This window comes from Podarcis raffonei, chromosome 9 (genome assembly GCF_027172205.1).
Source record: "Podarcis raffonei isolate rPodRaf1 chromosome 9, rPodRaf1.pri, whole genome shotgun sequence".
Classification (NCBI taxonomy): Eukaryota; Metazoa; Chordata; class Lepidosauria; order Squamata; family Lacertidae; genus Podarcis; species Podarcis raffonei.
This window is the reverse complement of record NC_070610.1, coordinates 51,773,470-51,787,477: the sequence shown is the minus strand read 5'-3', so window position 1 is coordinate 51,787,477 and position 14,008 is coordinate 51,773,470. Positions and strand designations below refer to the sequence as shown.

At 40.0% G+C, this 14,008-nt stretch overlaps 1 protein-coding gene across 14 annotated transcripts in view; it reads left to right on the top strand.

The window, feature by feature from the left end:
- The window catches only part of BLTP1 (bridge-like lipid transfer protein family member 1), a 100,761-nt gene that overhangs the window by 52,865 nt on the left and 33,888 nt on the right, over positions 1-14,008 (top strand). For 12 of the 14 annotated variants that reach the window (XM_053403483.1, XM_053403491.1, XM_053403490.1 and 9 more), the window contains 10 exons: positions 451-670; positions 2,425-2,583; positions 3,276-3,451; positions 4,766-4,941; positions 5,758-6,464; positions 6,712-6,957; positions 7,602-7,695; positions 9,246-9,296; positions 12,510-12,716; positions 12,860-13,098. In XM_053403483.1, the coding sequence (XP_053259458.1) occupies positions 451-670; positions 2,425-2,583; positions 3,276-3,451; positions 4,766-4,941; positions 5,758-6,464; positions 6,712-6,957; positions 7,602-7,695; positions 9,246-9,296; positions 12,510-12,716; positions 12,860-13,098 (2,275 nt within the window). The remainder of the gene's footprint in view (positions 1-450; positions 671-2,424; positions 2,584-3,275; positions 3,452-4,765; positions 4,942-5,757; positions 6,465-6,711; positions 6,958-7,601; positions 7,696-9,245; positions 9,297-12,509; positions 12,717-12,859; positions 13,099-14,008) is intronic. The other 2 variants (XM_053403485.1, XM_053403480.1) reach the window with 2 other exon arrangements.

Below are 14,008 nucleotides of genomic sequence, written 5' to 3'. Positions count from 1 at the left end.
GTTGATTCAGAAAACCATACTCTGAAGCTCTTCTCCATTCTTTAAAGCGGGTGAGGGCTGTGGGGTGAGTGTGAGGAAATATGCAAGCAGGTGGGTGAGGTGTAAAGGGGTGGGGGTTCGTCATGTGTAAAGAGAGGAGGGGTTGGCAAAGGTGTTGTGGCAAGCAGAGTGACTAGGGGCAGTAGCGCCTAAAAGTTACAAATAAATAGAAACCTCAAAAGAATTATATATATATATATATTACCATCTGATCTTAACTGTGTTTACTCAGAATTCAGACCTACTGATGTCTAGCTATGTCTTGGGCTGCAATCCAAGCTATGCTTTGGGCTGTAATTTACAGGAATTGATGCTTCCTCTGGTTCTAATTGGTGTGACTTGTACATAAATAAACATGTGCAGGAGCTGGCTGTTGGTGGACTTACTGCGATGCCTATGTTTACATTTTAGGGTATCCATCCATATCACTCCCTGAGCTACACTAGTGGGGATACAGCTACAGACTCTCCGGTACATGCTGGTCGTTCTGGGCTGCTTACCAAAGAAAGTCCAAGAAAAGAGAGCCTACTCAGCTACTTGACAGGAAGCTTTCCTAGCCTACACAATCTCTTGGAAGGGACCCCTCAAAGAAGTGCTGCAGCCCCTAAAAGTAGTTCTTTAACAAGAGCAGGTACAGAATGCTTGTATTATGGTTCAGTTCTAGCCGTGAAAGCGTTGATTGATAGCTTAATTTCACGAAATTGATGTTGCTCTACTTGTTGCCTTCCAATAGCCCAGACACTAAGGTTGATGTTCTTTCCTCCTTAAGTGTAAGATGTCCTCAGGTGGGATGTATGCTACCCCGAGTGCTTGAAGGCAGGAACACTGTTGTTTCAAAGGACATGCTCATTTTCTCTGAAGCCTCATTCTTGTCTTTTCTTGAAAGTGGACAGTGAATTCCACTCTTTCTCTTCCTTCTCTGCTCCTCAAATGTCTAAATTTTTGTGTCTTCTGTTTGTGCATAGTTGAGATAGTATTGTGTATTATTATTGTTAATTATTATTAGTTATAGGGAGCGGGTGGTGCTGTGGTCGAAACCACTGAGCCTCTTGGGCTTGCCAATCGGAAGGTCGGTGGTTCGAATCCACACGACGGGGTGAGCTCCATTGCTCTGTCCCAGGTTCTGCCAGCCTAGCAGTACAAAAGTATGCCAATGCAAGTAGATAAATAGGTACTCCTGTGGTGGGAAGCTAAGCGGCCTTTCTGTGCTCTCTGGCACTCGTCACAGTGTCCCTTTGCGCCAGAAGCAGTTTAGTCATGCTGGCCACATGAGCAGGAAAGCTATCTGCGGACAAATGCCAGCTTCCTTGGCCTGAAAAGCAAGATGAACGCTGCACCCCATGGTCGCCTTTGACTGAACTTAACCTTCCAGGGGTCCTTTACCTTTTACTTTATTATTTGTCCTCAATGGACACAATTTTATAGCTTGGGGTTTTTTTTGTCTTTCCCCCTTCAGTAGTTTGATAGTTGTTTGCTCTTCTCAGGGACTTCGCTTTGTGACATACTTGTAGCACATCACCTGTTGGTGGTGATGTGTCCTGATCCTCTGAAGTCTTCCCATTGCTTTCTTCAGCTCATATTCCACTTGAGGACATCTTTACACTCCTGTAAAGGCCAACGTTCCCTTTGTCCTTTGGAGAAAGACTCAGCAAGGGCTAGACAAAAAATCACCTCCCTCTTCTTTCATAGTTCCTATTGAAATAGCATTATATTACCTAGCTCAAACACTACTGCAAAGATATATTAAGAAAAGGAAAGACCTAAAGCATTTTAACTTTATCAGTAGTAACTGAGACTAATAAGGAAATGCTAGCTGCCTCCTAGTCTGTTCCTCAGACAAATCTTCCTTCCAAGAAAGGTCTTCAGTGAAGAATTCACTCTAATGACTGGAGCATTGTTTAATGAACAAGTAGAAGTCTTATTTTTGCAACCTTATTTTTAATGCTCTGTTGACGGTTACTGATGTTCAACAATAGAAATGTGTGCACAGATTTTTACATAGTTAAAATGTACAGCTAGTTTTAAGCACACTAGTTAGCACCAATGCGTTTCTCTGTAAAAGAGCAGAAGAGAATAATAGTGAAGAATTTTCAGAGGCAGGAGGATAAAATATTAATACCTTCAGATCAGTGACATACGTGTTCATTTAAGCACAGGAAGGAAAGGACTGTTAGCTCAGTGAGAGGTATGGGCAAATGTCTTCTTCCCTCCTCTTCATTCCCAAATTGTGATATTTTTATTTAACAAGAGCTTTCAAGTTGACATTCTCTGTGTGCTTTGAAATATTTTTCTGTCTGTCAGAAGTTGAAAAATATATCACAAGTATAACTACAGAACCCACGTTTTATGGTACATGAAGTGGTCAGTTGTTATTTTATATCCTAGTGAACACCATGCCCTCTGAAATGTTATCTGAACATCCTTTATTATCGGAACCATCATCTGTGAGTTTCTATAACTGGATGTCAAATGCTGTGGGCAACAGAGGAAGTGTGGTTCAAGAGTCTCCCATCACCAAATCTGCACACAATAGTCTGCCAACAGGTACTGATCGGAAATTCAGTGTTTGCTTGAATATTGACTATTGTATGCAGTTCTTATGAAATACTTAAGGAGCTGACTGTTCATTTAGAAATAATCTTCTTTGGTTGCTAACTGAATCTGATAAATTTCAGGCATGGGCTGCTACATTCAGACAAAGTAGAAACATAAGTTGGAGCGAGCTTCTTTTTTCCTGCTCTATAGGGTGGGACTCAAGCCAATGGCTTCAAGTTACAATAAATGAGATTCCAACTAAACATCAGGAAGGTTGTGGACTCTCATTTGAGGTTTTTAAGCAGAGGTATTAGAATCTTAGAATTGTAGAGTTGGAAAGGGACCCTTAGGGTCACTTGATATTTGTGTCAATATGTGTTGCTTTGCCAAATGATTGGAGACAAGGCCATTTATCATGCTGTCCTTCTAAACAAAGGTGGTACAGACTCCAGGCACTAAAGGATATAGTTTTTAAATCTGATTTTCACCAGCTGGAATACAGCTTGCGGGTGGTAATTTTCATACTTCAGTTCCTCTTCCTCTGTGAGTAGATGATATGCCAGCTGAAACTGGTGCTGTATCATAAAAATGTCCCTCTTCCCTGACTTGAATTTAATTCTCTTGCTCAGTAAACTAAACAGCTTTACATATTTTAGCACTACGTATGCTGGTGTATAATTAATGCAGGAACTATTTTGTAGGGGTAGCTCCAAATCTTCCGACTATACCATCAGCATCTGACTTCAATACAGTATTGTCCAGTGATCAGAACACATTGGATGGTACACATTCACAGCACAGTACGAGTCAGGATGACATTGCTGGAATCGAGGAAGGTAACCAGGGATTTCCTGCAGTTCAACTTGCAGATGCCCAGGTGAGTGTTTTGCCTTTAAAACTGGAGGATAAATAACTTATCAAAGAAACCAAAGAAGGAGCTAAAATAGTTACCCCAGTGTCCAATTATGGTAACATTTTAGCTGCTCCAGTATTTCATTTTCCCCCTAACCTATAAAAGGTTGTTTCTCCGAATCAATTTGTGATGTCTCACCAGCATCTCATTATGAAATGACAACCTTTGAAATGAGTAATAATTATATCTTGCCATCCCAGAATAACTGAAGGCATATCACACACTGCTGATATTGGGCCATGAGAGCAGTAGGCCACTGAACTGAGGCGAGTCTGGCAGCTCTCCTAAGCAGAGAATGGAAGGCACCTGTGCACATACATAGACAGCATTGATCTAGACCAGTGCTTCCCACTGTGTGAGCTATAGACCTCTGGGGTGTAGCGGAGTTATCTCACAGGGTTTGCAGATTACAACGGCACGGGGAAAGAGAGAGAGAGATTATGGCCCCTAACTATCAGGTATTTTCCTCAGGAGGAGCTGGACAGAAACCGAACATCAGGGGCCTCATCCAAAAATAGGGTGGAGGAGGGAGAGGGTGACTGCTGGCACAAATCCCACTGCTGCCACAGCAATAGCCAGTTCTCATGCCTGGATGCTGGGTCTCCTGCAGTAGTGGCAGATGCGCAGGGCAGGTACTGTTTGTGCTAGGCTCTTTCTGATGGCAGCGAGGTAGCCAGCCCCCTTTCTTCTTTAACCCCTCCTTAATCCTTCCTTGAAAGGTGGCATTATTCATACCCTCGTGGCAGACTAACCTGGAGCGAGTGGCTGTGTGGCACAGAGACATCATACAGGGGATGTGGTTCATGGACACTTACACCAGCCTGACTCAAAACATGGACCCTCATGGGCAGGGCAACCACCCATTTTATTGGGGTCGCTTTTCTCATCAAGGTTACTGCCATGTTCTTGAACTTGCCTGTCCTGGACCAACACCTGGTGGAATTCCCTGGTTCAGGGAGGGAGGGGTTTGTCACAGTCTCCTGCTCAAACGAAGGTTTTTTTGCCATATTATACTCAAATGGAATGGAGAGGGAATTCACATCCAAGAAAGAGAGGAACAGAGAGCACTTGTGTCTTGAGCCTGGTTTGTACAAATGTATGTTTTTCTTTCTGATTTGGACTACACACTGATTTGAAAACACTATATTATTCCGATAATACCGTCATTTTGAAATGCTTAAAGTATGAGAGGTGCTTTTAAGATTGCAGCTATGTTTTCTGCAGGTGTTGAGCAATTTTTATAGCTCTAAAGAAATAACTTGTTTCTATTTTTAATAGGTTGTTTTCAAACCACTTCTAAGCCACACAGGAATTCAGTCTCAGGATGCAGCGCCACTGTGCTACAGGATGTATTTTGGAGAGCATCTTTCATTCTCAGGGACTCTGGATTGCCTTAGGGCAGATATTGTGGATTCAGATACAGCAAAAGAGAGGAGAAGCAAAAGAGCCCGAAGGTATAGTAGTCAAGTTACATGAATCTATTCAGCATTAAAGAGCATGAACGTATTGCTTAATTACTTCATTCTATTCTGTCTGCTTTCTTTTTTCTTAACAAGTCAAAAATAATTTAATCCTAGACTTTCAGGAAATTATGAACTGAAAACTAGTTAAGAGTTGAAGTTACAATTGCAGCTTTTAAATTTTAACCTTAGAATAGATGTGTTTAAAACATTAGGCTGCTTTGGTGGCTAAAATCCCCATCAACAGAAGCTTATAAGCAAAACAGTGCAAAATTTAAAACTTAGCACTTCGAGGCAGTATGTGACACTGAGTTCCTTGAGGGTGTCAGCAATCACATAGATACTTGTATACAGTCATACCTCAGAAGTCGAACGGAATCCATTCCGGAAGTCCGTTTGACTTCCAAAATGTTCAGAAGCTGCAGAAGCCGCTTCAGACATTCAGGTTTCAAAGAACGTTCGCAAACAGGAACACTCACTTCCAGGTTTGCGGTGTTCAGGAGCCAAAACGTTCAAGTCGCAAGGCATTCGTCAGCCCAAGGTACAACTGTACTGAATTAGACTATTGGTCTATTTAGCTCAGTATTGTCTAAACTGATGTATAATTGCTCTCCAGAGTTCAGGCTTTCCTTAAGATGCCAGATATTGAAGCTGGGACCTTCTGTATTCAAAACATTTGCTCTTCCACTGAACTATGGCTCTTCCCTAATATCTTAAACAAAATATATGAAGGGATAGTCTTCAAAAAGAGAATGATTTTAACATTTAGCTGTTGCAGAATCTTAACAATGTTTTGTATTTCTTTCTTAGGCAAGGAGCAGTCAATCTTCCTCCCCTTGAATTCAAACCAGCGTTAATGTTGGAAACTTTTAGCATCAGTGCTGTTATAATGGAGAAGTCAGTGAGCACACCTCAAAACTCCACCAATGCCCTTGCTTTTCATGACTTTAACAAACGTCATTATAGCACCTTCCATTGCAATTTTACAATCTCATGTCAGTCTATAAGCCAGCATGTAGATATGGCACTGGTTCGTCTTATTCATCAGTTCAGTACCATGATAGATGACATCAAAGCTACACAGACAGACATCAAACTCAGCAGATACACGGCTGGTTCAGCTTCTCCAACGCCCACCTTCAAAACCCGCAAACACAGAGATTTCCGTTCCTCTGACTTCAGTCGCAGCTCTCGCGGGAGTCTCAATGGTGTCAACAGAGTGAACAATGCAAAAAACAAGCGATCGAACAATGAGAACAATAAAAGAGAATCTCGAAACAAAAATTCACTGGGGAGATCAGAAAGAAGAACTTCTAAAGTATCCAGGAAAGGTTCAAAGGATGTTGTTGATCATGTGACCATTCATATGGATGACTCTGATTCAATTACAGTGTCAGAGCAGAGTGAACCTTCTGCAGAGTGCTGGCAAAATATGTATAAACTGTTGAACTTTTATTCTCTTATATCTGATCCAACAGGGATTTTAGAAAAATCTTCTGAAACGTTTTATCCAGCAGGTAAGAGTTTTTGAAGATACGGAACATGCATAATTCTTAGTTCACACTTATACAGGCTTAATAGGCGAGTCCTTACTACAGTGTATAATATCTGTATTGAATTTAGCAGAGTATTACTGCAGTAACTGCCCTGATAGCATTTATACATAAGTGTAGCATGTGAATCTTTTGATGAATAAAGTAATTGTAGGTTCTGGTCTTGTCAATTTTGCCTAAATACTTCCTGATCTGATGCATTTTCTCGTAGGTGTTCGGAGCCCTACTGAACCTGCGTGTAGGGTTGCATTTGAAAATGAGCAGGATAACAGCAGCTTAAGTAGAACACAGAGGAAACGCAGTTTGGTCACATCTGAACCTCAGCATGTGACCCTGATAGTCTTTGGAATAGGCATGGTAAATCGCACACATCTTGAAGCGGATATTGGTGGGCTAACGATGGAGTCAGAACTGAAGAGAATCCATGGCAGTTTCACACTCAAAGAAAAAATGAAAGGTAGAAGAATTATCTGTAGAAACATACTTGTTTTGTCGAATTTATATATAATATTTGCCAAGTGTGTGTGATATAATCAGATCGTTTTTGATAATCCTGCTTTTGCTACTGAAATACACAGTAACAGAGAGAGAGAGAAAATTCCCAGCCAAACTTAACTAAGTAGAAAAATTGAATTAATTTAGTGTAAAATATTTATTTAAATTAAAATGTTCATAGCATGCCACTGTGGTAGTAAAATTATTTCCAGGTGGTTTAGCTTTTACCACAGTGATAACAATAAATATCTTCTAGCACAGGAGTTGCCAACTTTTTGAGGCCCATGGGCACATTTGCAGACTGAAGAAACTCTTATGGGCACCACACACACCCTGCAACCAAACACAGTAGCCTGGCCTATTGGTTACAGCAGAATGCATCTTTCAAGCCAAATTTCAGTGGGGTCAGGGACCCCTGTGGGCTACAGGAAAAGCCCTCTGCGAGCACATGCACACCCCTGTTGACAACCCCTGTTCTAGAATTAAAATTTAACAGCATCTTCGTTATGCTTCACCTGTTGCCTCTCCAACACAAATATGCATGCAGGAAATACATATTTTTGTACTAAATCAAACACATTTGTGTTGTTTTTTTTCTGTTTGAAGATGTACTGCATCAAAAGATGACCGAGACATGTGCTACTGCTCATATAGGTGGTGTTAATATTGTCCTTCTGGAAGGGATCACACCAAATATCCAGTGAGTGTACAATTTTAAAAGTGATACATATTCTCTAAACAGCAGTTATGTCTCTGTTATAGCCCGTCCTGCTCTTTTAAAGCTTTTATGTGACTGGATTACAAGGAGCTGTGATATGTAAGTAAGCTAAAACTGACAAAGTGATGAGAAAGAAATGCCTTTCTGTAGTCTTCTGTCAGGTTTCAAGCATTTAGATATAACTGCATAAAAGTATAATAATCTGAGATGACTAAAATTAAATATAACATTGCACAGTATTTCTGAACGGCTAGTTCGTAGTAGGAAATGGACAGAATATTTTCCGTAGTCAAGACTGTTTTGTTTCAGCAGATTTTGCATCATCATTGAAGTGTGTCAAACCAGCCACCTTTTATAAACCTAAAAGGATCTCCCTGAGTATCTTACCCTTTGACCTGTTTTCTGGCATATATTTGACCAAAAAGCTTTTATCAGTTTCAAACTATCCCCAACCCCATTTCTTTTATACCACTGTTCATTTTATTATTATCATTATTATAACTATTTGAATTCTGTACAGTTTTTTGTGACTGGATGAAAATGACATTCCAGCATTGCAGGGGGTTGGACTAGATGACCCTTGGGTCCCTTCCAACCCTACAATTCTATGATTCTATTATATATGTATATTTATATGAAAAAATGACATATAAATTTTTGTACTTAGTTTCAATATCCTTTCATATCATTCTATCTTGACAGATCCACTGTGTACAGTAATTCTTAGAACAGCAATTTGGTTTTTTTAATGCTTTATAGTTTTTAATTCTTTATGGTTGCATCTTATAAGACAATCTGAACTTCCTTTAAGTGTGGGCCTATTGTTTCACTTTTATATTTGCGCTTGGGTGTTTAAAACAAATCTACCCACCTTTTCTGCATGAGCATCTTGAATGATTTTCCTCCTAATACAGTCACATTTCTAATAGTCACACACTTGTAATTGCATGATATTGTCATACACTTGAGCACTTAAACTAGAATAGCAAGACACTACAAACCATTTCCCTCTGATTTATGTACTATATGAAATAGTACTCTTTATTTTTTGGCAGCATTTTCATCACCAATACACTTTTAGAATCTGTATTAGTCCCAATAATTTGTAGATAAATATGAATTTAATATAGGCAAGCAAAGTTTGTCTTGTCGTGAAGGATAGTTGAAGTTTTTCACAAGAAGCAATTAAAAGTTGGTTCAAAGTGTAGTTGTTGCTTCTGTTGACAGTATAGTATGTGCTCCAATGGAACCAAGAGGCTCTTGCATGAGTTGACTTCCTTATTCCCAACTGGGGCAGGAACAGCTCTGCACATACCCTATTGGTTCAGGCAGAAATGTTATCTGCACTGAAATGAATGGGTTTGCTGAGGATTCCTTGGATCCCCCATGCTTGCAAAACACCATTGCTTAAAAAAATAGTGTTTTCAGACAATTGGTCTTATTGTGGGTTACAAATATGACTAATTCTTCTGCATGACTGTTCTTTATTTTGCTTTGTTTTTGTTTTGCTTTCTTCCAATCTTCACTCGTAGACTGGAGGATTTCCCTACATCACCAACAAGCACAGCCAAACAAGAATTTCTGTATGTCACATTATGTTTAAATGGCTTGCAGTTAACAGTGTGTGTAGTGTAGCTGAGATGTGGTTTTCTTGTGTTTAATGTAACCAGCTGCACCTTAATTGTAATTAACATGAAATAGAATTGATATAGTATATTGATCAGCCTATATTAGAAAATATTAAGTGTTTTATTTTTGCTCAATAACATAAAATAGTTTTGAAACAGGGTTTTCTTCCCTAATCACAAACTATTTATCTAGAGTCACTAATATAGACTGTAAAATGTCAGACAATTCTATGAGGATAACCCAGGTAAATTATATTGATTTTATATCTTACCATACGATTTTCCACTAAGTTATGCAAGCTGCTAACATGTCAGTAATGACTTTATGTATTCAACAATGGGTGGGTGGGCTCACCTCAACTTTTAAAAATAAAAGTGAAAAGGCAACTCGGTATGTGAGTTAGAGACTCCATGCTTCCAGAGTCTACAATTTTGCTTTTTACGTGAATGCCTCCCTCTAGTAAGAATAACAAGATGCAGCCCTTTTCTTAATATTGAAGCTGGATAGGTGGGCTGGGTTTCATCCCCACAGTTGTGCTGTACTTTGGAGGTACTAGATTTTGCAATGCACACATACACAAACACACCTCAAGTGGCAGAAGCTGAAACTGTGGTTTTGTGGACTTAGATCAGGCTTCCTCAACCTCGGCCCTCCAGATGTTTTGAGACCAGAATTCCATCATCCCTGACCACTAGTCCTACTAGCTAGGGATCATGGGAGTTGTAGGCCAAAAACATCTGGAGGGCTGAGGTTGAGGAAGCCTGACTTAGATATTTACCTCTTCTGCTTAGGTCTCTGCTACATGAGACAAGGAAGTTGACAAACCAAGTAACTTGTGATCATGCAGCTAAACTTTATTCTAAAAACCTGTCATGAAAACTCTGGATGTTGCACAGAAATAAAGAAAAAGCATTAGGTTCAGGTTACCTCAGGAACTGATGGATATCACCAAGGTGAACTTGAACTCTTCTTTCGGACAATATAACTGACACAAGGAATGATTCAGAGCAGCTTTGTGTGAGAGATATTTTGGCTTATGAATTTTGGATATTTGACTTATGAAAGCAGTGTATGGAAAGCAGGGGCAGAGGAAGGGGTGTGTGGTGTGGGCGGACCGATCTGGGTGCCTTCACTGAGGGGGGTAACATTTGGCAGTCACGGGTGGCGCGCCAAATGTCCGCCATCGGTGGCTCGCCCCATGCACCCAAGCCGCTATCCCGCACCTGGGAAGGCACACCCCGCACCCCTTAGGAGCTCGCCCCGCCCTGGGCAGCGCAGGCATATGATGGAAAGAATTATTTTTCATCTGAACCAGGGGCGGGGAAACTGGATCCAGCTAGCAAGCTTAGAGCCTTATCTTACCCACCCTTCATAGGCCAAGTTTGACAGGTCAGTGGGACCACTTACCTGTTGATCAACTGAAATCAGTATTGATGATAGTTGATTGGCACTTGTCAAAGTCCAAAGGAGGTCACCAGTCATCGGTGATCAGCTGATAGATAAAGCAACTTCCTTTGAAGATGTGCTTTCAGGCCCACCAGTCAGCTAATTGGCACAGAGGGGGTGGCTTCCAAAAGGCCCTTTGAAATCTCTGCAGAAGACAAAATGCTCCCCAAACTGGAGCATTTTCCATCTGCAGAGAAAGCAGTTTGTATTCAAAGCAGTTTCCACAATAACTGCTTCTCTGGAATGAAAAGAAAAAATGTTCAAATTTCTCCAGCACTTTGAATACATACTGCTTCCTTTGGAAAGAAAAGAAATTCATTTTCAAAACAGAATGTGTTTTTTTCTTTCCAGAGAAAGCTTGCAAACCCCTTTGTGCACTCGACAGCTAATGGTTGGTTGCTTGGAAAGTGATGTAATGGCCTTTGCAAGCTCTGTGCCTGACACTTGGGAAGTGCTAAAGCACAGGACTAATTGGTCACTGGGCAAGCACTAGGGGAAGAGCTTTGTAGGTGCCTGCAAAACCTCTTTTGTCCAATTTCTTCCTTTACCTGCCCCTCACATGGCATCATATAAAATGTCAGGTGTACAGCAGGTGGCACAGCTTGGCCAAAACAGCCTCACAGGGTCAAATGAGGCGATCTGGTGGATCTAAATAGACCCAGAGGCAAGAGATTCACCACCTTTGATCTAAGCAATTGGTCTCAACAAGACCATTTAAGATCAAGTATTTCAATTAAGGCTGCATTTCTAAACCACATATACAAAAGTAAATTTCAATGAAATGTTTCACATTTTTTTTCTATATAATGAGTGCAGTTCACAAGACTTGTGAGAGTATTAGGTTTTGGCTGCAGGTGTTTGAAAGGCAAGTATAGGGGAAATTTCTCCTTGCCGGAGCCAATACTTAGAGTCTTATTTTGATAGATAACATTTTGCATACTTACGTCTTGGTTGAAAGTATGAAATGTTGGCTTCTTGATCCCCAAGAAAATTGGAAAGGCTATTTAAAGTACAGATATGGTACGAGTAGTATTTGTCATTCATACATGTCAGTCAACTGTGATGAAATAACTGTGTTTCAAGTTTTCTTTATTTTTCTATTTAAAATATATTGCATTTGCTCTTTTTCTGCTTACTTCAGAAACATAAAGTAGCTACAAAGTTTTCATTGAAGCTTGCATTTTAGTGGGGAAAGATATATTTCAGTGTTCTCATTAGGTAATCTATTTGTCTGTTTGAAATTAGCTATTGGAAAGGTTATCTTCTTAAACAGTAAAAGTAAAATCCTTTACTGGGAGATTTGCATGGTAGTCTGTCTGTGTTGTCTTTTTGCCCAGAGTGTGGTGTTGTTGTTTTTTAATGATTGGAATTATTTTCCTGCATGTAATTAAAGCAAATGACTGCATCAGTTGACAGTAGTCATGCTTAATTTGCGGTCGTTCTTTGCTGGTTTCTAGCCACAATTGTCAGCTTCAGTTTAGGTTCCTGGAATGGGAATCTCCCATGTAATATGAAATTTGACTATTAGTCTCTGCAACTATGCAATCATAAACACCTCTACGCTGAAGTAAGCCCCATTTAGTTCAGTGGAGTTTATTCTTAGGTAAGTGAGGATAGGGTTACAGCGTGAATTGCTGATAAATTTTACTGAGGATGCAAGATGATTCATTGGAGCTGCTTTGTATTTTAAAACATGTAAACAAGTCTCTTCTTCTTCTTAGAACTGTGGTGAAATGTAGCATTGCCAAATCGCAGGCTCTTTATAGTGCCCAAAGGGGGCTGAAAACAAACAATGCTGCAGTCTTCAAAGTAGGGGCTATTAGCATCAACATTCCTCAGCATCCAGCTACACTGCACAGCATGATGGTACGCAGCTCTCATCAGCTCTCGAAACAAATCTCTGACCTCATCAGACAGCCAACTGTAGTGTGAGTATCACAGTTGATATATGTGTCTATTTCGAGGCTTGATCCGCATGCTAGGGTGAACTAAATTTGCATGCTCAAGCTCATATGTTACAATGTTTTTAATATCTAGTAATTGGTATTCTTTTTTTAAAAAAAACAAATAGTGCCCAGCCTACAAAAGAAGATATTGCAACACCAATGCCTGCAGAAAAAACACCCACAAGTGTAAATCAGACGCCTGTAGAAACCAATGAGTTTCCACAGTTGCCAGAAGGTTTGGAAAAGAAGCCCATAGTTCTTAAATTCAGTGCCATGATTGATGGAATTGCGATTGGAGCAGCACTGCTGCCATCTTTGAAAGCGGAATACAAGATGGGAAGAATGAGAAGTCATGGAATGACAGGTAACATTGCTTCATATTGGGAGGTGTTCCCAGGTTGGTTGGCACATGTGGGAATGCTCTAGGTGTAAAAAAATGCATTGATTTTTGTGTGTGGGAAGTAGCTAAATCATTAAACAACAGTTGTCTGTTTTGCTTTTGCAAAGAGAATAGTTCTGCATCACAACAAAGCATCATTAGTTCACATTTCAATGGCTGCTTGAATCGCTGTTGCCACACTCAGGAAGGATTTTAAATAGACAGCAATATGTAATATTTTGTGTGCAATATACCGTTAGGTCTTCAGTGATGTTTGAGTGCCATGAAACAAAAAAGTTTGGGGATTTAACTCTCAAATATTTAAATATGAACCTCCTCCTGTCTTGCAGAGATGATATATTATCTTAATATTGCATATGCAGTGTACTTTGTTCATTGATTTCTGTTGTTTACTTTTAGCTTATTAATGGAGTGGAATAGCCGTTAATGGAATAGAATAGGTCCTAAAAAGTACTGTTTGGCCTGAATATAAGCCTCACTTTTTTTCCAAATTCTGACTGTGAAAAGTTTAAAGTTCGGCTTAAATTTGCAACCTTACATAAATTGTCTTTTGCGATATCACTGCTGAAACAGATGTCCGGTAAAACAGAACGGGTGTGAGTGCCTATAGAATTTTAAGGAAGTGTCTTATATTCAGGTATTGTCTTTTTGTCTTTTCTCCCCTTGAATTTTAAAGGTGCGGCTTATATTCGGGCCAATATGGTAATGGTTGTGTTTTGGGACAGCTAGTAGGCATACCTCCCTTGCACTTGCATAATTTCCATACCCTCTGAGGAATTATATGAGATAAAAACTGTTGAAATCCAGCCTCATCAAGGGGAAGGGATAGCATTGGCATGGAAAGTAGGAAGTGGGTAACTGTTTCTGTAGCTGC